A 27630-nucleotide genomic window follows, 5' to 3' on the forward strand; every position below is an offset into this window, starting at 1 on the left:
TGGTTGCCATTCTTTGGAGTCTTGTTTTTGGGTCCACTCTATTCCAGCTGTGTATTGTTTTCAGGTCACAAGTTTAGATTTCTTTATTTCTGGTGCCCATGTACCAGGCACTTAAAGGTTATTTAAAACCATTTTTTTAAAAAAAATATTTAATTCCCTGTTATTTCCTAGAGGTATGTTTTGACCCTTTGGTTGCCTTATTATTAAGACATCTTGGAACCTTTTCTCATTTCTCCTCATCTTTAAAAGATGCTGCCAACTGGCATAGCACTGCAGTGGACTCAAAATTTATTTGAAAGTTTTATTAGTGGTCTTTAGTATTCTTTCTTTGAAACATCAACTCAAGTCAGTTTGTACCACAGTTTTGCATGGACAATAAAAAGAATGTGGTTTCACCCCTTTTTAAATACCCATTGTTCTTCTCCATCAGTAAAAGAAAAGTGAAAATAATAACAGAGAAGCAATTTAAAAATTATTGCTTGCTTTCTAGACAACAGAATTTTGAAGATAATTTCTCTGTAGTTAGGCTTGTAATTGTTCTTGGCTATGAGATGCTTGTATCACAGAACCATCTCGTTAAGTTTGGAAAGAAATCAGGACAGTTCACCGTTAAGTTGGCTCTAAGTTTCCACCTTAATTAAATATGCAAAAGAGTTAATAGATATTTTGATTCTGTGGCTTCAGTTAAGGCAGAACATCTGATTAAGAAGTGAAAAGTTCATGAGGTTTTCTGTAAGTGATTTTAGTCATTTGGATTCAGACAGTTCAGTTCCAAGAATTTTAAGTGATTTGTTTGTGACTTGTAGCAGATTCCTACAGAAACTGGAAGCTAGTTTTGTCAGTGGGATACAAAACTCTGAGGATCCTGAAACGTTGTGCTGACAGAACCTAACATGATGCTGTAGCACCTGACAGTGTGTGTTCCATTCCCCCCTCAACCCCTACACGAAAGGCCATTTGTTTTTCTTTTATGGAAAGCTTGGGAGATGAGTCCCTTTTCTGGGTTCCAGCTCTTAGGAATAATTGGCAGTCTCTGTGCATGAAATCCTTATCTTTCCTGGCTAATAACTAAACATGCTAACATATTTATGTTTCTCTTGTCCTTTTTAAAAAATTTGCTGAAAATAGTCCTCATCACATTCCAGACGCATGCCTGAATGGTAGAGGTTCTGAGGCTGAATGGTAATGAATGAATGGGATAGCGTGTGTTAAATTCATAGCTAGTCCAGTGCCCGGTGTATAGTAGACACTCCTTAGATATTATTGTCATAAATATTATTCAGTAAACCCGTGATGAATTGTTCCCAATATGATCAGTGATAAAGTGACTGCATTTAGATTGCACTGATGGGCTTTGAAATGAATATCATCCGGGATGAAATTGCCTTGTTTTCTGCCTTTTTTAGAGCATTTTCAGAGTAGTTCTTAATGGCTTACAAAAGTTTTAACAGGTCTGTTAACTTGTTGCTTTGTTTTTATCACAAATAAGTTTCTTTGTTCATTGCTTTAAAAAGCATGAGGTTTATAAAAATTTTAAAGTGTAATATATATTTTTAAATGCATTTCTTTATTTTATTATTATTGTTTTTTTGCATTTCATTGTTTTAAATGTTATTTCCTCGCACCATTCGACACCCCTGCAATCACATGGTTAGCTGGATTAACATTTGACTTATGTCAATTTGTAGGCACATGTTAAAAAAAAAATGGAGCACTTAATTGGAATTTCACAGCAATTTTCACATAAGCCAGTTTAAACAAGGTGTATTTATGTATGGGAATCAGGAGTGAACTAATCTGTGTAAATATATGTATGTCAAAGAGTTGATTTAAAATGGTGAAGAAATTCTACACAATGGAACCTGAAGTCTGGTCGTGTAGCGTGTAGTTCCGTAGTCACAAGAGTTTATTACGGTAGATAACGTCATTTTGATTACAGCTTTCCTCCATTAAGATAAGGTAATATATGGTAATAAACTATTCAGTGCAAACATTTTATGGTTAAACTTAACACTAAGATCATATATCTCAAAACTTCATTTATCACAAATGAATTTAATTGATCAATGTCTCAAATGAACCATTCATTTTTTAAAACTCTTTTAGCTTTCTATTTTTAGGGCCATAGGGTGAGTCTGAGAAACATTTTGGCTAGAATGATAAAATTTGTACATTTTGCATGATTATTGTAATAGTATCACTAGTGTACTTATTTTCTACACTTTCTATTAAGTACAAATATTTCTTTCATGTGTGTTTTTCCAGCTATTGTTATAAATGTTTCATTGTATGCATGTAAATACAACATTGCATTTTGTGCCAAACAGCGCAATTGCTATTACTTAATTATCTGTGGAATGTTTCTTTTGGAGGTGAAATAAGTTAACAAATGCTTGAGAATAAACATAATGTGACAAAGTTTATACATAAAAATATATTTTTATTTTTCAATGTACTTATAGTCCAAGAATAATGGAAAATGTAACTCTGCCTAAATAATGCCATTTTCTTGTAATATAAGATGTTAAAATTAAGAAGAAATGTTTTATCATTTCTTCAATGGTTTTATAGTCAATATTAGAATGACTTATGATAACAGTGAAATTAAAAAAATGTTTTATAGGCTGCCTGGGTGGCTCATTCAGTGGAGTGTGCAATTCTCGATCTCAGGGTCATGAGTTCAAACCCCACATTGGAGATAGAGCCTATTAAAAAAAAAAATCAGAAAAAAGTTTTATAGTACTTTTGAACACCAAAATGGATTTCCTTTTCATACTTTGCTTAATTGCTGTATTTTCAAAATGCCATTTTTTATAAGATTTTATTTTTACATAATCTCTCTACTCAGTGTGGGGCTCAAACTTACAACTCCAAGATCAGGAGCCATACGCGCCACTGACTGAGCCTGCTGTGTATGTTTGGAAATGTTATTAAGATAAACATTTTATTATTTGAAAACTTGGATATTAAAAAACTGAAAACATTAATATTGGCAACTTTCCATTATATTATGATTTATGGTTAATTTGCAATTTGAAGGCATTAAGAACCTAAATTCTTACTGGGCAATACACTTATTTTGACATACCTTCAAAAATATTGGCAAAAATAAACACATGCTTATCAATTGGTTAAAATACAAGTCTGAAATTACTGTGTTCTTGAAAAACCTATGTCTTCATATCAAAATAATATTCACTAAATATGACTAAGAAAAAAGTTGCCATTGAATATGTAGCTAGAGTGATAAAAATATTTATTTTCAAGTGGACAGTAGAGATAAAGGACATTCTATCACCACAGATCATTCTCTTGGATAGTGTTGCTCTGGGGTATTTTAAATAAAAGACTACGTGCTACATATAATTATGACAACACGGAAAATTAACTATTAAGTTTGGTTTTGATCCATTGATTCTTTCCAACACATCTTCCAAATCTTGATTAAACTCTTTGGCAATCTCTTTGGGTGATAAAAGCTACTTTAGAATGACTTTACTTTCAGTAAAAGTTATAACTAGCTAAGTAAAGGCTCAGAAAATGAAATGTTTTATTCAGTGGCTTTGGGGAAACTGGAATTTTGGATATTGTCTAAAAGAAATGACTCATCCATGAGATCAATGCTTTCTCCACAGCGTCTTCCAAACCTTTTTTCCTGAGCGCCCCTCCATTCTACTCGGCATGCTGCGGTGGGTCCTGTCGGCGCCCTGCATCCCCCACTGCTTTTGCAAGTAAGTTTTTATGCTTCATCAGCAATGCCTCAGTTATTCTGTAAGCCAAAGCAGCAGGATTTAATGTGCTCTGGAAAACTAATTGGTAATGCAATGGCAAGGAGCTAAATCCTCACTAAAAAATCACAGCGATCCTATTCAGGAGGTTTCCAGAGATTTATCAGACCTCAGCACACTGAGCAATTGTGAGCAGTTTCTAATGGCATTGAAACCCAGGGCTGACACACCAAGGAAAGTGACTTGTTTTCCATTCGATATAAAAGATCTCAGAGGGACCAGTTTGGCTCTTTCTGAAACATGTAGCAATACTCATTTAGAGAAGAAAAAAGAAAGGAAGGAAGGCTAAGAAATTGTGCTGTGTGAAATTTCCATTCAGCTTAAAATGTGACACAGAAAGTCACTGGGTGTCCGTAGAAAATAGTTAAAATTGTCCAGGTTGTAAAAGGAGACAAATACCTCCTCTTTATGATCTTGAAAAAAAGTAGCCAGAGTTGTAGGAAATATTTTCAAGAGAACTCTTCCTTGAACATTACAAAATTTAAACATTGTCCAGGGGTGAAGTGAGAATGACAACTTTGAAAAACTTTCAGAGCACGCATGCACACACACACTCACATAGCCAAAGAAAACAATGTCGAACGAAAAAAAAAATAAAGTTCACCTTGATCTTGAGATTTCTAGGTAAAATAAGAATTTGTAACCAGAGAATCTGAGCTTATGAAAAAGGAGTCCAGTAAAGGGGCACATTTATTTCAGGTGCCCAAGAGGAAACATTTATTCAGGCTAACCCCTCCGTCAGATGAAAAGTGAAATCGGAGTTGAGTCAGGCTGAAGTAGAGAGTTCTATCACGGTTGAATTCAGGTCCCTGCTGCCTCTTGGTTAATGTGTTTTATGAATGTTTCAGGAGAGCAGTTGCTCAACAGAATGATTCCTGACAAGTGAGGCAGCAAATGCTGGCCGTTTAATGAGCTGCAGGCCTCTGAGCATCTCTTTAGGGGGCCGATACTTTCCCACAGAGCATTTTACATGGCAGGGACCCAGCCACAATGGGTGACAGACCCGTGACCAATCGTCACTTTCACTTGACTCATCCACACGCGACCTCACCACGATTTTTCACTGTGCAGATGAACTTTAGGAGCCATTTCACATGGAAAAGGCTCGGGCAAGGGTCAGTTGCCCTTTTGTATGGTCATAAAGCAAGGCTCTGTGTGTCCATCTTTTCTCCTGTCTCACATTCCGAGTGAATTTCTGGACACCATTTAAAGCACTTGACTGAAAAATAAAGCAGTGAATGAAACTGACTTTTATAGACTCATTCTAGCTCATCTTCCCATATAACCCTGTCCACCTGAAAAGGGATTTAGTGGATGAGCTGAGTGTATACAGGACTTGCTGAATACATAGGGTCCATTATCAACTCTGGGGATTGTTTATTAACCAGGACTGATACACCACTATTTTGGAAGTGACCTATTAATTGTCCATTTAACTAGAATGTATTGATTCAAATAGAAAAATGGAAACCATGACTAAACCATTTACTCGCTCCTTCAAGGTGGTCTCCTATGAGGGCAGCTGAAAAGTGTTGTGCAAATTAAGGACACATTTGTCACCGTAGATTAGAGTTTCAGGAAAAGTCTGTTGGAGTGGAGACTTAAGTCCTAGAGAGCTGACACTGTGGTGTCGTGGCATGTCTGGAATTAAATCTTTGGTGTTGCAGCCCCATGGTAGAGATTGAAAGAGATCCCATACCTAGTTTTGGTTACTCTACCTTGACAGAATACTGGACTTCCGTTTTAAAGAACCTCTAGCAGTGTAGGTTAGGTAAGTGGAAATGGACAAAAAAGTCCCGTGTAACAGGTGGACATTCATGTGTGTATACATGTATAGGTTTATTCATTTTATAGCAGTGTTTTTGTAAGAGTGTCCAAGCCCTAAATGTATGCTATTGCCTGGGCCAGTTTGATCCATAGAGCACATAAAAGTAATTCTAAAGGCATTTCCTGGAGAACTTCACCTTGTCAGTTGCTTGAAAAATTACTTTAAGAAAGACTTGTTTTCCTCCATCTCCCTCTAGGTTCTTCCCACTTTGTGCCTTTGGCATAAACGTTGTAAATCGCGGTGTCTCTCCTTAGAGGCTTATAAAGTCCCATGTTTATCTTTTTTAATTCAGTAAAACATACAAGGGGTAAATCAGCACAGCTCAGATCAAGCATAGAGAATCCTGTATTTGGTCTGTCTCCATTTCTGAAGTTGGCATTTTAAAACACGTTAGAGATGCCACAAGTGTTTTTAATAAACTTTGGAATCTCATTAGTTCTAAATCTGAAATGAATTTTTTATTTTTTATTTATAATGTTCATCGTATTAGCAGCAAATGATAATGAAATGGTGGATTTATGCTGTCAATAAAGAGTTTTACATAAATAATCATGATACCAAGGAGCGTTAATAAGGCTTACATCTGCATAGTACTCTTTATTATTGAAGGCATTTACTAGATTTTCTTTTCTTCCTCTTTGGTTAATAATAAGAACAATTTTTACGCCCAAGCATTAACATTCTTTTTTCCATTGCATAGGAGAAGGAAAATGAACTGTCCAAGTAATCTAGTATTAAATTTCAGCCAAAGTGTGCTTACATGTGTGGACAGCCAAAATCAAGGTTTATACTAAACATTTTAATGAGCAATGAAGTCTGAAAAGCATAGGATCAGATCAACAGGTTGATAGCTAGCAAGTAAAATATCATTTTGACTCTTTTAACATAATTCACTTGTATAAAATTGATTTCATTTTTCTTGTTAACCTTTTAGATTTATGATTAACTTGTTGTTGCAATGTGGAAACAATCATTCCTCTAGTGCCCTTCTCACATATAATAAATGGTTTAATAGGCTCTTTAAGCACAGCCCTGACAGTGGGAAAAAATTAAAAGGCAGTGGTAAAAGTTCTCCCCTCCCCCAAAGCAGTGGAAGGAAAATCTTTGATATTACATCCATAAGGTTCTTTTCAAAATCACACATTTCTCAGCCAAGATGAAATAGAAAGTCGTGGAAATTATGCAGAGAATGACCTTTAAAAAAAAAAAAAAGACCTGAAAAGGTACAGGAGTCTTAATTATGTAGAATGGCTAATTGAATTAATCAGATAATTATTTCATTTTGTCTTTGAGTACCCAACTTGAATGTGATCCTTCAAAAATGTTATGCATTAAAAGACAAAGTTTAAATTTGGAGCAACATTGTGAAAATATGAGCCGGGAAATATTCTTCTGGGACAAACTGCTCTGCCTTTTCCTTGGGAGATTTTGAACTTATATTCTACACTGTAAGATCATGTTACTCTTTTCTCTTCCTTGCTAAAACTTAGAGGAACATAATACACTCTCCCAATTTGCATTTAGGATTTTTGTTGAAGGCAGCAGGGAAGGGCTGTTACTTTTATTGTTGATAGGTTGGTCTGGTGAGTGTCACTATCAAAGATAGGCAATGCTCTGGTGAGTATTCTTGGCACTGGCACTGTTCTATTTCACTGTTCTCAACTAGAGTGCTGGGCGCCCAGAGAGCTGACAAGACCTATGGCAGTCCTTCTGTAAGGATTTATCGTTAGCACTCTAAGATCTTCAGAGGGATGCAACATTTTGTGCTAATAGAGAAAGAAGCAAGATTATTTTGTTGAAAATATAATCAGGTTTGTGCAGTAAGTTGAATACAGGTTTTGACTTTTCAATAGTGAAGGGAGGGGTGTTCCAGAGATAAATGACACTCAGTCAACCAGGAAGAATGTTTAGAGGAGTCAGAGACTCAAAGACAATAGATTTTCCAAGTTGATGGCTCTATTCAACAGTTTCTGCAGAGGCAGTGAACGTATTTGAGTAACTTTCCAGGAACGGAGTTCCCTTTCTCCCCAGATGTGTTCTTAAGTAGTAGAAGATGGAGGATGGAAAGCAGAGCTACTTAGTGATATAAGGTGCCTGTTCCTGATCTTGTCTATAGCCCTTGCCTAAACATAATGTGACATCTAATGGGGCAGCTGATAAAGTCCTGATTTGAGATTCCCCCCAAAAAGTGCAGGAGTGCACAACAGAGTGACGGAATTGGCCGAACAGAACAAAGAAGGAAAGGGTTGTACTCTTAGCTCACTATGTGTCTGCAGAAGGATATGGGGATGTTGGATTATGCTTTTAGAACTACAGTACCCAGAGCAAGGGTGATAAGAGTCCTACTAGCCTCTGTAATGGTCAGACAACCTACACCTGCTCAGTTCTGGAGCCCCACTTTAAAAGGCACAGTGAGCCCATTTGCCTGTAAAGGTCAGGTCAGGAATAGTCCTCAACTAAAATGGTGAAAGGTCTCTATGCCTGGTCATGAAAAGTGAGTGAGTTTGTTTGGCCTGGAGAAGAGAAATAATAGGGAGAACCTGAGCGTTATCTTCAAATTAGATATACTGCATTCAGTATAGATTTAAAGGAGAGAACCAGAGTCAACGAGTGGAGTTTAATGGAAATTGAATTTGGGCTTAATATTAGGGAAAGATTTTTAGCAAATTAATATGGTTATAATGTATGATAATGAAATATTATAGCATTCCCAAATACTATATTATATAGAGAATGGAAGGTAGACTTCTAGTTTAAATGGGGCAAGCCAGGGAAGTTCTATATCTTCTCTCTCCACACCTCAAATCCGCAGGAATGATATAAAATACACACACATACACACACACACTACATCCTCACACGTGAAAATATGAAGGGGTCCATTAGTTTATCTTATGTTCTATTCCTCTGTTTCTCCCCACCTCTCTCCACCCAACAGTGTCATTTACACACAGCACGACTCCAGCTGGAGCACCCTTCGCAGCCCCATTTCATGCAGGGGATCCCTGGAGGATGGTGCATGGGGCCATCTCAGCACCCAGGGAATCATGCCTTTGAAACTTTTCTATCCTCTGTCTCTCTGCCACTTTAATGGGATTCTTCCCACCTCCCGACCTCTTTGCCTACTTACAACTCTGACAGTCTTTGATTTAATTATAAAGAGGATTGGTGGACTTCACTCTTCCTTTTTATGTGACCTCAAAGGCACAACTTAACTTTTCGGAACCTTAGTTTTTTCCTAGGGAAAGTGGAGGAGATAGTACCTTGCTCTGGGGGTTGTTGTAAGGAAGACATGCCATGCTGCAGGGAGTGGCCACAAACCGTAACACCTGCTGAGCCCCATAAATAAAAACATCTATCTATCTATCTATATATATATCTAAATATATATGAATATGTGATATGAATATATGTATATATATATGTGTATGGAGGCCATGGGACAGAATCATCATCATCATCACCATCATGCTCCCAAAATGGTAGAGTCTATAGCACCTTGAATTGGTGGTCCTGGCCTTTAAAGCCTCTTTTCTACATGTCTTAAATTCTATATCTGTTTATTTTTATTTTTATATTACTCACTTGTTTATTTTTTGTCACCTGGAAGTTTCTATACAAGTCAGACATGTGTCATGAGTTTAGGCATAGTTAGGGTGTTTGTTGCTGATAATGTTGTAATAGTTTCTGAGAGAATTTTGAGTCACCAACAAGTTTTTGAAGTCCTTATGTTTGTTTTGTACGTGTAGATGTGAGCACATAATAGATTTAGAAGGTATGGAAATGGTGTAGGTTCCTCAGTACACTTTATTTTTTTTTTAGATTTATTTATTTATTTGTTTATTTATTTAAGGGAGGGAGGGAGGGAGAGAAAGTACACAAGCAGGTAGAGGAGCAAGAGGAGAGGGAGAGAATTCTCAAGCAGACTCCCTGCCAACCTGGAGCCCAGCGTGGGTCTCAATCCCAGAACCCTGTGATCATGACCTGAGCCTAAAATCAGGTTGGAGGACACTTTATGGACTGAACCATCCAGGTGCCCCCTCAGTGTGGTTTATGGTTAGATCCAGAGACAGCCCATAAAAGACCGTGGGGGAGAGATGGAGAGGAGCATCCATAGTAGAAGTAGCATCTTCCCAACTTTTCACAGGAACATATGGCTCGTCACCTTGGGAAAACCAGCATGATGTGCATATTGAGAGCAGTGCTAAGAGGAATAATAACTAGAAAAGAATATGGTAGTCTTTATCTTTGCCATATTCTTTTGCTTGTCATTGGTCATATCCGTGCTCATTTTCAGGCACTGAAACCTGAGGGTCCCAGACCCAGGAATTAACCCTTTGGCCATCATAACCATTTTAGTCTCTCTTTCAGAGATTGAGGTCTACTTTGGGTCCCCGATTTTCAAAATGTTAGTATTTATCACGTTAGTGAGAGTAATTTGTTTGTAGATTGTCCTCAATGGGAAACTTCTTTCTCTTTACTTAAAAATAGCTCCATAGGAAAACTTATGAGTTTCTTTAAAAGTTTTAGGGATATTTAGGGGACCTGAATATATATCTATGGTGGCTCAGTCAGTTAAGTGTCTACCTTCGTTTCAGGTCATGATCCCAGGGTCTTGGGATTGAGACCCACTTCAGGCTCCCTGCTCAGTGGAGGGCTTGCTTCTCCCTCTCCCTCTGCCTGCTGCTCTCCTTGCTTGTGTGCTCTCTCTCTCTCTCTGTAAAACAAATAAATAAAATATTTTAAAAAAAAGTTTTAGGGTTCCTTAAATGTGTTACCTCATTGTTTTATTTAAACTTGTAGGTCTTAGTGAAGAAGGGACTAGGATGGGTAGATCATGGTCCCTACCTATAAAATCACTACCTAGAAAAAAAATGTATGTAGAGTTTTAAAAATGAGGCCTGTAGACTCACAAATCTGCTGTGCATTTCTATAAGATATAAAAAGTTTTATTAACTAGGAAAATACTGGCCTTTCAACAATGCTGAGCTGGTCAGGTCCTCCTCAAAAGGCTTTTCTATTGGGCAAGTCATGACCTGAGCTCGTTTCAGCCACCCCCTGGCCCTAATGTACCTTTCCAGCTTATCTTCTGTGTTCTTGGCACTCATACCCTACAATCTGGAAATACCAAGGTTCCAGGTCCACCGTGTTTCACCCATGTCCTCACTCTGCTCATGGGTGCACAAATTTGAATCCCTCTTCTCTGCCTGCCTTTGACTAGATTGCCTGTAAGAGGAATTGCTATTTTCTTCTGTCTTTTCTTCTCTCAGAACTTACTCTGCTGTCCTCCAAGTCTAAGTGGCTTCCTTTCTGGTTCTTCAATACTTTCTCTGCCATGGTCTGCAGTTACTTATCTCACTGTGTTATGGCTGGCTGTTTAATTTCTTGGACCTTTCCTTATCAAATGTGAGCGCCTGAAGGATGGATTGGCTTCATCTTCACTTCTTTCTCAGCAACATCTCAATCACCCCACCAGATTATTCCCGAAAAGGTTGCTATAGTGTTCGCTTGTTTTCCTTAGAAAATAGAACCAGACTTAGAATGCAGAATAGAGATGAATTATTTGTCCATAACTCTATAGTAGCTTACTTTATGTTTATTTTTGCCTTTTCAGTCTCTTTTCTCGGCATTTTTACTTAGTTATAAACATAGTATGTGTCTTATTTATTATACACGGTATAGCGTATTTTCTTTGCTGCTGCCTGGTCTTCATAGTTCTCATCTTTAATGGTTCTTTAAAATTTCACCAAGGGGATATGGCATCATGTCCTTACACATTTCTTTACCTTTTGGTATTTAGGTTTCTTTCCCCAATATTTAACACATACGGCTATAATAATGATAGATTATATACATTTGTAAATGAAAAATGCCAGAATCAAAATATCAAGTAATAGGGCTTGCTGGAATTTGAGGACACAATTATCAGGAACAGGAGATGCCTTGTAGTCCATACTCACACACTGGTCCAGGACAGTGCAGAAGCCTGTAGTCACAGACAGGACCTCTGAATGTGTTTATAAATGTTTCTCCCCTTCCGTTTTGACATGTGACATCTGAGGGGAAAAACAGTGTGGCACAGAGGGAGGAGCCAGAAATTTAGATTTAGAAGGTCCTGCTACAAGCTGAGCTCTGTGCTCTTGGTGTGGCTTTGGACATGAACAGCCCTGAATACTTCTTCATCTGTACGGAGCATGTCCGTGACATGGTTCTTACAAGAATCAAATGAAATCCAGTAAGCAGAACTAGATAGATTCATGGGATCCTTCCTGTGGGCCAGGCACTGTGAAATTTTCTTGTGTTATGTCATCACATCCTTAGAGCAGTCCTGTAAGATAAGCTGGAAAAGGCTAATTAAACTGGCTTTAAGTCATACAGGTAAACGCCATAATCCAAACCGAGTTCTTCCCTATTACACATTTGAAACTCCTTTGTCCTAGCCTTCCTGGAGAGGGATCACCCCAACAGATGAATCTTGGAACTCATGTAAAAGCCCAATACCATAGTCTCTACACCAAGGAAAGTTCAGAGAAGCAGCACATTTAGAAAAAGGACGTATTGAACTATTTAGAATATTTTTATTAGTAACCAGTGTTTCATAAAGCTATTTAAATCTTTGATAAAGAGGTCGTGAATCTGGTTGTCAAAACGTGATTTCAAGGTATGGCTTTGGCATGTGACAGGCAAAAAAAAAAAAAAATGATGCTGTGGATGGAGAATTAACCAAGATCTCATGCAATGAATGGAAAGAGCATCAACAAAAATAGACGTCTGTAAAGAATTTGGTTTGATTACATCCAATGGCATTTCCGAGGAGATGCAAGTATTACAGAGCTGGAAGGAAAGAGAGAGAGGCCAGTTCTTCTCACGATGTGAGGATGAAATAGAATGAGGTGTAAACCAGGGCCAAGAGACTCGCTGGGAGATAATCTGCAGTCTTTTAGACAAGTAGGAAAGGGAGCTGTCATTTTACAAAAGTAGATGTGACAAGATTTATTCATTTGTTGTATTATTCCCCCTAAAATACAAGTCAGATTGGATTAGAATATATTGTGTAGTGTTAGGAGCATTTGTTTTGAAATTGGTTGTCCTGGGTTTGGAGCCCTAGTCATGTGCCCCTTGGACAAAGTTTCTTAAGCTACCTGATCTTCATTTTATTCATCTATGAAGTGGGGAGAATAACAATATAACAGTTGGGGCACAGGCGGGACAGGATTATATGAATTAATGCATGTCATTGGCTTAACACAGAATAAATATAATGGTACAGAGTATTCCATGTGAGTTTATTATTATCACGTCACACCCTGATGAAACTACTACTATTTGAAACTGTTACTGATCTTCACTACTATTGGATAAAGTCCCAAACTCTTGTAGTACTCTCTGATCTGGCTCCATTCCACTCTAGAATCTCTATGTCAAAGGTCCAGATGTCTTCAAGAACCTGGCGGGTAAAAAAAAGCAAGCTAGGTGAGCTGTGGCAAATGAGGGCCATCAAAATGGGGGACCTGCTATTCACTCCAGTAGCTCTTTGCTTTTTGGGAAGATGAGCCTAGTGTGGCTACCTTTGAAGAGATGTCAGAAACCTGGACTTCACATGAAATCTAATTATTAAAGATGAACAGCTGTATCAGAATTCTAAGACCATACAAAACCCATCTACGGGCTGGATCTTGTTGCCAGCTTGCCCCCTCTGCTTCATGCCCTTCCCAGCCTTGTAGACTGCTTAGTTTTCCTGCAATTATGGAGGGCACGTATTGCATGGAGCACTGGGTGTGGTACATAAACAATGAATTCTGGAACACTGAAAAGAAATTAAAAAAATTTTATTCCTTTGTGCCTTAGTGATTAAAAAAAAATGTTGAGTATTGCTGGCACACAAGTTTACAGTAGTTTCAGGTGTGTAACATAGTGATTCAGCAGCTCTGTACTTTATGCTGTGTTCATCCCAAGTGTAGCCACCCTCTGTCCTGATACGTCAGTCTTGCGGTATCATTGACTACATTTCTCATGCTGTCCTTCATTCCCATCATTTATTCATACCATAACTGGAAGCCTGCATCTTGTACTCCCTTCCACTCATTTTGTGTCCCATCTTTCACCTCCCTCACCTTTGGCAACCATCAGTTTGTTCTCTGTTTTTATAGTTGTCCCCTAGTGCTTCTGTACGTGCTGGTCACTCTGTCTAGCTTGGCCTTGGTTCTTTCTCTCGTGAACTGGATTGGTCTTTTAGACTTGGCTCAGCCTGTTTTCTCAGCATTAATTACTTCTTCCTTTGTGATGCCAGAGCATTTAATAAATCATTCTAGTGTAATACCTAAGACATTAATTTGCTTTTTTATTTAGAAATAATTATTAAGCACCAAAATGCCTACCAGCTACAACTGTAAACTGTTGCCCCTGTTCCCCTGGTGCCTGTATTCCGCTGTGATCTTCATGTCAGTCCTCCCATGAGAATGTGAGTTCCTTAAGGGCAGGGACCATGTGCTGTTGGTCTGGTTTCCTCAAATAAGTTCCGTTAGCCTGATACCAGGTATGAGTGTCCTCTTGTTGCCACAACAAATTTCCACAAAACTGCTGTTTTAATACAAGCTTATTATCTTACAGGGGGGTCAGAAGCCTGAAATGGGTCTCACTGGACTAAAATCAAGGTGTAAAAACAGCTGCGTTCTTTCTGGAGGTGCTAGGGAAAACTTTGTTTCTTGCCTTTTCCAGTTTCTAGTGGTTGCCTGCATTTCTTGGCTTGTCACCCCCTTCCTCCATCCTTAAAGCAAGAAGGGTAACATCAGAGAAAGTAAATCTTTCTCTGTGACTTCATTTTCCCACTCTCTTTTCCACTCATAAGGACCCTTGTGATTACATTGCCCACCTGGGTACTCCGGGATACTCTTCTCATCTCCGGGGCAGCTTGTTAGCAGCTGTTGCTGTTTGCAAACTTAATTCCTCCTTGTCACGTCATGTAATATATTTCTAGGTTCTGGGGAACACATTCACATAGGCATCTTTGGGAAGGCCATTATCATTCCTACCACAATTGGGAAGCTGAATGAATGAATGAATGAATGATGATAAATGAAACTCTTAGAGGGCTGGAACTGGTTGTGCTAGCCACAGAAGGTAGAAAAAGTAGTAGATATCTCTGACTTGAAGGACTTGATGAACAACTGGATTGAGGAGTGGTGGTGGTTGGGAATCTTCTAAACCTCCCTTCTCAGACTGAATATCTCAGACTCCTACAAGCTTTCTCTGAAATCCCAGATGATGACCAGATCCTTGTTTTGCATGCCCAATGCAGCCTCCTTTGGAATACATCCTCACACTTGTGACGTTAGTTCAATAAATGCGTTCCACTAAATCTTACAGGTAATGTGTACAATGAAACACATTTGTCTTGTTTCTCAATTTGTATCATTGAGCAGAGCACCTGGCATATGGTAAGTGTTTAAAACTTTGTTGAGAGAAAAAAAATGAATAAGCAAATGAACAATTAGACAAAAATGGAGTGTCTAAACCACCTATTTGTTCTGCATTTGAACTTTGTGACGTGGGACCATGGGCTTTCTAACATGGCACACAAATTGTGAGGGCGAGCATCTGTACTTTTCTCTCATTGTTGAACAAAGAGTATTTCTTGGATTCTCAGTGGAATCCATGACCAAGACCATGGAAGAAGCCCTGCTCTAAGTATGCAGAGTTCAGAGATGAGAGGATTTGGCCATGGTACAGAGAAAAAGGATACTAGCCTGGGAAAGGCAGACTGACTTCTCCTCACTAGAGTTAACTGGGCTTTTGTACCTGTCTCCCCATTCTAGGAGAAGAGCGTGTGCTGCCTCTCCTGACACAGGACTCTAACTCCAAAGCTCGGAGGGGTATTTTAAGAAGAGCTGTTTTTTCTGAGGATCAGAGAAAGGCTCTGGAGAAAATGTTTCAGAAGCAGAAATATATCAGCAAAACAGACCGAAAGAAACTCGCCCTCAGCTTGGGACTAAAGGAATCACAGGTACCAATGAGCAGGAAAATGTCCACTGCTCTTGATTTCTGAAGTATGAAATCCATACATTTGGCAAATGTCTGTTGTACTAGGTATGGTGCTGGACCCTCAAGTATTACTGAAATGATTTTCACAGTTGTTGAGTGGGTGGAAATACATGTCAGAATTCCTATTTGAAAATAGACCCATTTGCTGAGAGGTCTAGGTTTTTGCATGATTAATTCTTCCCAAATGAAGAGAACTACTAAGGATGTGGCATTTACATCATTAATTGTTTGCTCTGGTTTCAGAGAAGTAGACTACATAATCTACAAAAGCAGGAACCAATTTTTCTGTCTTTTTCTTCATTCCCAGTCCAAAATCCAGTCATAAATGTGTGACTCATAAATACCTCCAGATAGATTTCATTGCCCTGCAATCTGGGCTTATGTCAAGTACAATAAAATAGTTTCATATTTGCAACACCTACAAACCTTTCTTACACATTAAGGTACTAGTATTTTACAACTAATCGTTTTATAGTAAGCACGATAATCATCCTCATTTTCTAGATGAGAAAGTGTAGAGAAGTAAATACAGGTCTACTGTAATGTAGTGAAGCTGCTCTGGAGCTGGGCTCTCACCCCCAGCAACCTGGTTCTGGAGTTTGTGTTCTACTTAACCTGGAGCTATCATGTATCGTTGTGCAGACTGTGCACAAGGGCTAAGAGGCATGGCAGCAACTGAAACGTAGCAGGTGCTCAGCCTGCCAAAATGGCTCTCTCCTGGTGTAAGACTATATCCACCTGGATTTTTTGAGTTAGCATAAAGGCTCTGAAGGGCTAGCAGAGGCTCTGCGTAACTGCCATGCTCTACTGTTCTTCGCTCAATATCAATGACCTGGTTTCTAACTCTGGATTTTATTAAACCAGTTATTTTTGGATGAAACTCTCCTTAACCTTGCTTCCTTTCCCTAGGGAAGTGATCTGTCCCCACCCCCCAGCTTTTTCTAGTTGTAGGAAGCAGTACGTAGAGTAGTAGAGGGTAATTGGCCTACATCAGCCAGCCTGTGCTTTCCTCACTGTGTGTTACTAAGGAGTCCCTAACCTTAACTGACTGCTCTATGCCTCAGTATCTCACATAAAAAACAGGGACAAATATCAGGTTCTATCTAAGTTGCAGAGCAATTTTGCATTTATGATAGATAAATCAGTAGCTATATCTTTTTTTTTAAGGTTTTTTTTTTTAAGATTTTATTTATTTATTTGTCGGAGAGAGAGGATCGAGAGTGAGCACAGGCAGATAGAGTGGCAGGCAGAGGCAGAGGGAGAAGAAGCAGGCTCCCTGCCAAGCAAGGAACCCGATGTGGGACTCGATCCCAGGATACCAGGATCATAACCTGAGCCGAAGGCAGCTGCTTAACCAACTGAGCCACCCAGGTGTCCCAGTAGCTATTTCTTGATGGTCTGTTGTGTGCAAGACACTGTGCTAATAAGTAGGCAGTAAGAGGGAGTGTTGATTAAGTACTAATTAAGATACACTCTGTGCACCCAGGAATTTGTATGAGCAACTGGGGAAATGAAGCAGAAGCTCAAGACCATGGCATAGGAGACATCGCCTGGTAGGTTAGATATGCTGCCAAATAAAGGAGCTAGATCAGGGGTCCTCAAAGTTATGTGTCTCTCCGGAGATTTATGTTAATCTCCACGACTGGTCCTTATACTCCTGGGGAGTCTAGTGAAGGAAGTGTCTCATCCTTAGGGGAATCATTGGGCCTGACTAGGAGGCACAGAAGCTCAGTAGGACTGGCCTTCATCTCACTGGTATGGATTAAAAACAAACAAACAACAAACAAACAAACAAAAAAACCCTCCTGAGTTAGAGCTGAGAAAATGTGAGTCTTTGGGAGTTTGCAGGAGGCCCTTCGTTGAGTCAGAACTTGAAGTAGGTGTTAAAAAACATAGGTCACCATACAATACATCATTAGTTTTTGATGTAGTGTTCCAAGATTTATTGTTTACATATAATACCCAGTGTATGGTGACTAACACAACACAATAAAAATTAAAAACAAAACAAAAAAAAACCCACCACCACCACCAACAAAAACAAAAGTAAAAATTTTAGGATACTAACAGAAAAAAAAGAAAGAGAAAAGGTGGCTAGGTTTGATCTGATAGTGCTGAGGTGGTGTGAACGTCTTTGAACTTCCTAAAAATAGATTATTGGAATGAGAATGCAGGCAGTGTACTGGAGAACATTTATGAGTGGATGACCATAATCTGTCCATTCCAAGAAAACAAACTATTTTCCTATTTTGTATCTTATCTTCCTGTTCGTATTCACAGGTGCTAATTTTACATAGTTGATTGTATTGTTTTTAAAATTCAAGTGCCTTGAGGAATGAATACTTTCCATGTTATTAAACTTGGTAAACAACTCGGAAGTAATTTCACATTTTCTTATTTGCATAGACATCTCATTATATAATTAACGCATGGTATTTATTATGGTAAATTCAAACAAAGGAGAAATTGGCAAAATTAAAAATGAAAATTCATCTCCTCCCCTTGCAACCCAACTCCTTAGTTATTACTGTCATTTATAAATGGCTCTTGTTTGAATTTATTTGATGTACCATGTATTATCTTTAAAGTAAATGTATATGTGTGTTGTATATGCACAAACACAAAGTAACACAAGCACTTGAACCGTGCCTACCATGTGTCCTTACATTTGATGTCATTTATCCTCACAATGACCCTGCGAGATAGCCACTTTGATTATTCCTACTTTATAATAGGGACCTAGAATTGAGACCCAGAGTTGTGTATATATGTTTTTAAATAAAAACGGGATCCTATTTTACATATATCTTGACTTTGTGAGAGAGACTACAAATCACCTATATAACCAACACACAGATCAAGCAGTAGAACCTTCTTGCCGGGGCCAGTAGCCCCCTACATAGTACTCCCACCCAGTGACTGCCCTCCTTCCAAGACCACCTACTCTTCTGACTTCTAACCACATAGATCAGTTTTGCCTATTTGTGTCATTTGTATAAATAGAATCGTTCAGTACTAGTTCTTTGGTATATGTGGCTTCTTTTCCTTAACATAATGTCTGTGAGATTCATTCATGTGACTGGATACAGCAGTTGCTCTTTTGTGCTCATTACTGTGTAATATACCCCAGTTTCTCCACTCTGATGGTGGGTGTTTGGATTGCTCCCAACTTTTGGCTATTATTCATATTATTTGTAGCAATTATTTTAGCCGTTATCAAAATGTTTGGAATATTGTGGTTAGTAACATTCTCCTGTTTCAACCATTGCAAACTCTTCAAGTTTGAAGGTTTTTTTTTTTTTTTAATTGTGGTAAAATAGACGTAACATAAAATTTACCATTTAAACCTTTTTAAAGGGTAAAATTTAGTAGCGGTAAGTACATTCACATTGTTGAGCAATCATGGCTACCATCCATCTCCAGAACTTCTTTCATCTTGTAAAACTGAAACTCTGTATCCATGGACAGTGACTCCCCATTCCTCCTCCCTCCAGGCCCTAACAACCACCACCTTGTGTCTCTATGATTTGACTGTTCTAGGTACCTCAAATTAGTGGAATCATTTGTATTTGTCCTTTTGTAATTGGTTTATTTCACCTAGCATAATATCTTCAAGGTTCATCCATGTGGTGACATGCATCAGAATCACCTTCCTTTTTAATGCTGAATAATATTCCATTTTACATATATACCATATTTTGTTTATGCATTCAGCCATCAGTGGACACTTTGGTTGCTTCTACCTTTTGGCTCTTGTGAATAATGCTATGAACATGGATACACAAATATCTCTTCAAGTCTCTGCTTTTAATTCTTTTAGGTAGTTTGTGGCTATGTTTTGTATGTTTGTGGTATCTTTATCCAGAAATTTCTCATTTTTGTGTTATCAGCTCTATTTTTTCTTTTGTGGTCTAGTGTTTTATGTCAATGCTTAAAAAAAAAAAATTCATCTCTCCAAGACTGTAATGACAATCTCATATGGCTTTTTCTGGAACTTTTATAGTTTTGTTTTTGTGTTTAGCTGTTTAATCCATTTGGAATTTGTTTTTGTATTTGTTCACAGGTAGAACTTTTAATTTATGGTTTTCCCCAAATATGTACATTTGTTTCAATACTATTGATTGTGAAGAAACTTTCTTCATGATTGTTTTTTTCATTGAGCTATCACTCAGAAAAAATTCTAGATCTACAGAAAAGCTAAGGAAAGAAGAAAATAATGAATGTGATGAGAAGGACAAGAATCACCAATGGGCACAAATAAAATATCTTAGTGAAAACCCACTAGAAATACTTGGCAGGCTTTCTAGGAGTAAATGCCCACTGCAAATAATAAATGAGTTCATGAACAGAACCAAATGCTCTGGTATGTACACATTAGTACTGTTTTCTTATGAAAAGCCTTAACCACAGGATTGTAACTGAGATGGCAGTCTTTTGGACTCACTCGCCTGGGGTCAGGTTCTTTGCAGCCGTTTTGAAATTGCCCATCAAGTTGAAAGAATGAAGAAATTGTTTTGCCAATCTGGAAAGATTATCTCAGATAGAGATTTTTCCTTCATTGGGAGAAATATTTCATTGGTAACACTTTGTAATTATTTTTTAGGGTAAAAACTTCCTGGTCTTTTGTTTTAAAAATAGAAATCCACTAAATTGTTCACATAAAGATGCAGTGTAATGCTTAGGAAAACCATGTGATTGGCTTTTAAAATACCAAGAAACCAATTGTGGAGTTTTCTGATCAGGCCTGGTTGACTACACAGTAGATACAGGGGAGAGTTAGTAGTAAAGACAGACTCCAATGTGGTGGGGCGGAAGTATGGCTCAAATAGAAACCCCCATCATAAGCCCTTTCAGGTTAATTATGACTGATTGTTATTTATTGAGCCTAATTCTTCAAGTTTGATAAATCCTAGGAGTAATCAGACTTGGAAACTGTATGAAGCTTGGAATTTATCAAAGCGTTATAAACTGTTTAGCTTCCCAGAAGTTCCTAATGAAATCTGAATGTTATAAGAGCCTGGGCACTGGTGTGGGACAGTCATGGATTCTATTTTAAGTGCTTCCATTTTACTAGCTTTGTGACCTTGAACTGATTTATCACTCTGAACCTCAATTTTCATACATGTGAGATGAGGACTTGTTGCAGTCATCGCAAGGATCAAATTATGTAATCCACACAGCATGCATGGCCTGACACACCTGGCATAAAGTAAACACTATTATTAACCGATAGCCTTTCCTTTGTATAAATAACTTAGCATGGATTAAATGATGTTTTAAATTGTCGAGGGTGAAATCGGTTTTGAAAGATGTCAGACTTGCAGGATGTAACCCATTCATTGCAGTCGTTTTGTTTCATCAGTCTGGGGAAATTATACGAAAGTAATTGTTCAGATATTTTTGAAGGAGCCCAGCGAAAAGCCTTAAGGACTTTGCTAGGCTGGCTCTCACAATAAGGTTGTCTCATAGAAAGCATTACAGTTTGCAATTCTGAAGTGAAGTAACATGGAGTAAGTGATCATTCTGTCCAATTATTTTGTCAATAGGTGAAAATTTGGTTTCAGAACAGAAGAATGAAGTGGCGGAATTCCAAAGAGAAGGAAGTGCTTTCCAACAGGTGTGTCCAAGAAGTAGGCCTTCCAGAGGATCCCCTTTCACGGTCTGCTCTGGGGTTCCCTTCTCCATGTCCTTCACTCTGGGAAGTCTCCCAGCAGCACTTGAGTCCAAGATGGAGGGAGAATTCGCCAGAATCTTCAGAAAGACTCATCCAGGAGAGTTCACGGGCAGCGCCCCCGGAAGCAAAGTCACTGCAGGGTGCCTTATATTTGTGTTCTGAAGAGGCTGGAGACAAGAGTGTCCTTGCTGGGGCGGTCTGAATCTAAGCCTTCCTCTATGTTAATTTAAAAGGACGCTTAACTAATAGCATTTGGACTCTAAAGCCAGCTAGCTTGTGCCTCATCGGTGCCTAAAATGTACTACCTTTGGAGTGATGCATGAACTAATGCTTTAGGAAACCCTCTCCACTGTTCTCTTGTTGGGCTCCCACACTCAGGCTTAATGTGTAAGTGGAATAGAATCTCCCAGAAAGTACAAAGGAACTGAAAAGAATGAGAGTTACAGTTAGCTCAGTCCCTGCTCTGAATATGTGTGTATATATGTGTTTGTCTTTACGTGTGTATATATATATAAATATTCATTGAAATACATTAGTAGGACTAGTTCCTCTTTAAATATTGTACCAAGCAAATTCATGTCCTTTTATATGAAGAAAAAACAATTATTGACTGGATGTTAATAATTTTTTTAAAATAATGTAATGTTTGGATTTTGGTCCAACATGTTTTTTTTTTTTTTAAATTCCCTATTTTCTGGTTTCTTTCAGTGTCCAGCTATAAGTGAAACTTTAACAACTCAGCTCAGCTACCCTAATCGAATGAGCCACTATTAGATATATACACTGAAAGTATATACTTAAAAGTAATCCAGCAGGAAAACTAGAAGAATTTCTGAATGAGACTATTAGAACCCTAAATTTTCCAAGTCTCTGGACTTCATCAGGACATCATTGAGGGAGGTACCCATTTAACTAACGATTATCTTTTGATCTCTTCTCTGTGAGGATGGGCCTTAATCAAGGTTTGCAAAATGAAATGCCTTTAAGGGCCTATCAGTAAAGAAAGGGCATGGTCCACCTAAAAATATTTGAGTTTAATAATTTACGAAATACTGTGTTGGGCAAATGAAACCTCTGTGCCAAGCAGTTTGTGACCTCTGGCCAAGACTTAAAGAAATGTCACAGTTCCTAAAATGTTCCCAACTGGACTTCAAAACACAATACTGAGGGAAATGGTAGTGGATTTCTGTTTGCACTTCTGGTTATAGACTCAATTTTCCACTTAGGTGGTATACACTATATATATTAGGTTATTTTTATGTATTAACAAGCACCACACAGATGTTTTGTGTGTTTTGTTGTTCCTGAAATAGTCATATTATAAAATTGCATTTCTGGTAACGATTTGCTTAGTTAATCTAGAAATTTTTATTCAAGGTCCAAGAAAAAATTACGTTTCACTTTGAAGGAAATGAGGCAGAAAGAGGAATTGATGTGGTTTTGAACTAGGTTATTATTAATCTGTGGACAAGAAACGTTATTAGAAGTTCATGTTGTGGAATTTTGTTAGTGAGAAAGCTGCGTAAAGGGTGTGGCTTCTAATTTGCTTACATTCCTAGTTATAGACTTTGAAGCTTTAGGGTTTAGAGAAGGTAATATCTAAAAAGACAACGGTTTTAGTCGGCATCAGGAAATGATTTTGTCTGAGCGTGATTAGAATTGGAGTATACTAGCTTGTGCCTTTATCATGAGATGCTTTACTTAAAAGTCCTCTCAGAAGAAGCTTGTCCTAGTGTCTCTGTGGGAAAGAGGAGCAGGGATCTGTGGACAACAATTTAAAATTTAAAACCTATCTTAAAATGATTTGTAATATTTTTGTTGTTGTTGTTGTTGTTTTCCCCTTGGTAGAATGTTAACCTCACCTACATTTATTGGATGCACCAGAGAATGTGCTAAGCCTTTAGGGTGAATTAATTCATGGTGTTCCTCATGACAGTAGCCCTAGGAGGTAGCCGTTATTATTGTCAGGATTGCTTTTTCCCAGGTGAGGGTGTAAGGCTATGGGTAGGGTGATGGCCCAAGGTCATGAGGTTAATAAATGGGATTTGGACCTGGCCATCAAGTTTCAAATCTTGAAATCCTACCAGCCATCTTGGGGTGTGTGTGTGCATACCACTGTAGAATGTATTCACCAGCTATGGGATGCGTTGTAAGACATAACGTTTCGGGGATTGCAGTGAGATTTATTAAAGAATTTCAGAAGTGTATTGTACTTTATGCTCTTACTTGGGGAATGGTTTTCTTTCTAGTGTTCTCTTCTCTATTAACTTTGAAGTTTGGGGAACGTAAAGAATTGCAAAAGCCTTTAACTATGAAGCCTCTATAGAAAATAGTCCCATAGGAGTGTTTCAGTGAAATGAAACTTTTTTTTTATCACTCACTGCTAAAAATTTAAAGTGCTTATCTATGGTTAATGTTTCTTGAGAATAACTTGAAGTTAAATGAGAGCAACCTGCTTCACGGCACCTGATAAGCCAGGTTTTATGTGGGCTAACTGGTGCTCAAATGATCTTCCCCCAGACTTTCACGCCAAGCTCTGAGACTCAGCAGGGGCTTTTTTATTCTGTAAGGTTGGCCTGATATTCAAATATGCAAATAAATATTTTAATTGGTTTCTACTCTGGAATGCCTTAAGGCTCGGGAAAGTACAGTTTAGATGACTATGTTAGGGATACTTAGGACACACGCAGAGACGCATACACTTGGTGCTCATACGTAAGCCTGCTGTGCCTTCACTTTGCCTTCACTCACCTGAATTACTTGAGAGAACTGCTGAGCGTGGTATTCTCATGGACAGTTCTCTCTTAATTTGTAGTCTGCCAACTCTCCACCCACCCCACCTCCCTCCACCTCAAAGACGTACACATGTATTTTCCCCTGTTCTCTCAATGCAGATTCCTTTTCTCCATGTGGTCACATATTCGTGTATTTGTTGTCTGCTCTCCAGGAAAATTCTGCTCTGGTAAGCACCCAAACCAGAGAAGCCTGGAGGTGAAGGTATTTTAAAAATTTTAGAAGACATTTTCCCATGGATTTTAGACAGGTGAGAAGGAAAAAAATGGTTAGCACCATCCTCTAGCTTGTACAAAGGTAAATATTTTATAAAGCTAAATATAAAGAGTTGGAAGTATATAGTGGGTTAGGAATGGTCGCTGGGTCTGGAGACAGTGAAGGCCACGGTCATTGAAGTTGAAAAGGCGATTCTGTTTTCTTAGTGATGAAGTGGGTTGAATGGGGACCCAACTGCTTGCTCCAATGATTCTCAAACTTCATAAATCCATACATATGAACATTCCATACCTTCCAACCAGTTTTGGGTATGTGCTCAGATTTCTGCAATATACCTCATACATTCTCTTCACCAGCCACACCTCCCACTCTACCCCTTGAGAATCATTACACATGTTTTTCTCTTTTCAAATATAAATTCATAATTAAATATGCTCGTTCAGGCCACCCATGTCCTTTCTGGCCCCTCTCATTCTGCATTCTGATTCTTTTTTTTTTTTTTAAAGCTACATACTTCTCAGCATGTTCCATGACCTAACTGCTAATGACCAGTGATTTCTTCAAGCTCTGCTGACCTCTTATACAGCAAAGCTCATTCCACTGTGTTCATAAGCTTGTTAGACACTGCCTCTGCAGTCATACAAAAATATTTTTTCTTTTTGGATTTCAACACTTACTGGGTACTTGGTGTGAGGCACAGTCCTAGGCTCTGTATAAACAAATGTGAGGAAGAACGTGGTCCTTGCCCTCAAGAAACTTACAATCAGTCTTTTTGCCAAACAACTTTTGATATATTCCATGTGTCAGTAACTGGATCCGGTAAATTTGGAGCAAAAAATAAACTTCTAAGGTCCTCTAAAACTACTATCTCTCCATGTGCAATTGGTGGGGCAGGGCGAGGGGGAGTGGGGCAAAGTTTATTAAGTGCCCCACTATTCAGAAAAATACAAGCTACCTGGCATTATTGGTTTTCTATCTCTCCTCCATTCAGGCCACATTGGTCCCAAAAGGAGTCAGAACCTAAGGGAAGAATTCATTATTTTTTTATTGATAGTGCATCCTATCCTCTACTTTTGTATTTCTACCTTCTCAGTCTCAGATCAGTCTGAGGTGGTGGGTGGGAACAGGGAAGGAAAAGCAAATAACACAAGTGATGGAGAAACTAGGATGATAACTATTCTCGAATATATAAGGAAAATTTTGCATAATTAATTTATATCGTTTATAAACCGTCTCTAAGTAACTACTTTAAGAATGTTGTACAAGCCCCACAAAGATGGTTCTTACCTTCAGCCATTAGTTGAGTTCCATTACAATGTTATTTTTGGTTGTAAGAGTTACACATGCTCATTGTGAAGAAATATCCTTGAAAATTCAGCTAACAAAAATCCCTGTGTAATTACACCATTTGGAGATAGCCAATTTAGCTCTTTTATGAAAAAATTTTACTTTGAATGTATGTGCATGTAAAGGTGTGTATGACTAAACAAATTTGGTCATGTTATGTATACAGTCTATTCTGCTTTTTTTTTAACTCAACTTTTTACAGAGAACATTTCCCCATGCCATTTAATAAATGCTGAAACTATTTATGATGGCTATATAATTTTCCATTGCCACCTCCTTGACTTCTTGAGGTGGACCAAGGGATGGGGCTGGGGGATATCAGGTCATGGAAAGAATGATCATGGAACTCCTGTACCAAATGGAGAACCTCTTCTAAAAGCCACCTTGAACTTTGTCAAAACATATCCATCCAGTCAAGGTCCACGGTAGTGTACACACTTGTATTTCAATACCTTGCCAGCAGCAAAGATACTAATGTAGGGAGATATTCTACCTCTCTTTAATTGTGGTTATAGTCACTCTGATATCTCATTTTATCAATGTTTTATTGCCCACAATGTGGGTAGAAGTCAAGCAAACTATTTGGTATCTGGCATCTGTCACCGTTTTGAAGGCTGAGATGATAAGGCTGCTTTGTCTAGTTAGTCCAGAATTCCACAGTTCCCACAACTCTGTGGACATTCTCTCAAAGTTGCTTAACCAAAACTATGAGGAGAAACTTTCGGGATCAGAACACTGTGAGTTTAAAAGGCAGCCCTCAGTGTTATTTAAACCCAGAGCATTCAGAATCATCAACTGTTTGACACTAACCAGAAGTCAAAAAATTGGATATATCAATCTGAATAAAATAAAGTGTTATAATTAATTCATAATGTATAGTTAACCCTATTATGATGAATTTCCATTGTAGTTTCCTAGAGCAGCCATAATAGATTACTACAAACCGTATGGCTTAAGACGACAGAAATCTCTTCTCTCACAGTTGTGGAGGCCAAAGATCCAAAAATCAAGATGTTGGCAGGCCCATCGTCCTTCAGAAGATTTTAAGGAGCTGCCCTTTCCGCTTCTAGTGGCTCTAGGGAGTTCTTTGGGTTGGGCTGTGTGACTTTAACCTCTACCTATGACTCATATGGTCTCCTCTCCTATGTACCTGTGTCACAAATTTTTCTCTGCCTTTCTCTAATAATGACCGCTGTCATTGGTTCTGAGCTGACTCTAAGTCCAGGATAATCCCATCTCAAGATCCTTAACTGCATCTGTGAAGGTCCTTTTTCAAAGAAGGTCACATTCACAGGTTCCAGGAATTAGGATATAGACATATCTTTCTGGAAGCCTCTATTCAATGCACATGTCTATACCCTACAATATCACAGCAAAAGATGCAGGAAAACAAAAACAGAAGACTCAGACTCCCTTGGCATTCCCTATAACGAAATTTGACTTATATTGCTTTGACTTAAGGTTTTGTACCAATTAAGCAATGTACTACTTACAGGAGTATTTGGGGCAGGGACATTTTTCCAAAAATTGCCTCCATTTTGGATTTCTTTCTGCATTACAATTTAAGAAAATGCAGCCCTAATTTTTTAAAGCCCTCACATGGATTCCAGATGTTGACAATTTAAGCCAAGAAGGTGTTTCCTTCCTTATTGTACAAATGTGGTGTACATCAAAAAATTGGCATTGTTTAATTTATGACTCACACGTGAACCATTGTTTTTTTGTGATATCGTTATTTTAAGTGATTCATAAACTAAACAATGCCAATATTTTGGACACATACCATATTTGTATAATGAGGAAACACCTTCTTCTATTAAATGGTCAACATCTGGGATCCATGTGGGAATTTCTTTGAAATTTTAAATAAAGACAAATTAGCATGGCATACATTTTCTCAGAGATGCAGCTAATTGTAATCAAAAGACAGAATGACTTGGTAC

The 27630-nt window shown here is 38.2% G+C and overlaps 1 protein-coding gene across 1 annotated transcript in view; it reads left to right on the forward strand.

Moving 5' to 3' along the window:
- The window catches only part of DBX2 (developing brain homeobox 2), a 32037-nt gene extending 10068 nt beyond the window's left edge, over positions 1–21969 (forward strand). The window contains exons 2-4 of the mRNA XM_032876976.1: positions 3636–3731; positions 15432–15619; positions 21204–21969. Of these exons, the coding sequence (XP_032732867.1) occupies positions 3636–3731; positions 15432–15619; positions 21204–21533 (614 nt within the window). The 3' untranslated portion in view covers positions 21534–21969. The remainder of the gene's footprint in view (positions 1–3635; positions 3732–15431; positions 15620–21203) is intronic.
- Positions 21970–27630: the final 5661 nt, after the last annotated feature.

This window comes from Lontra canadensis, unplaced genomic scaffold (genome assembly GCF_010015895.1).
Source record: "Lontra canadensis isolate GAN:19392208 unplaced genomic scaffold, GSC_riverotter_1.0 scaffold59, whole genome shotgun sequence".
In the NCBI taxonomy this organism is placed as follows: domain Eukaryota; kingdom Metazoa; phylum Chordata; class Mammalia; order Carnivora; family Mustelidae; genus Lontra; species Lontra canadensis.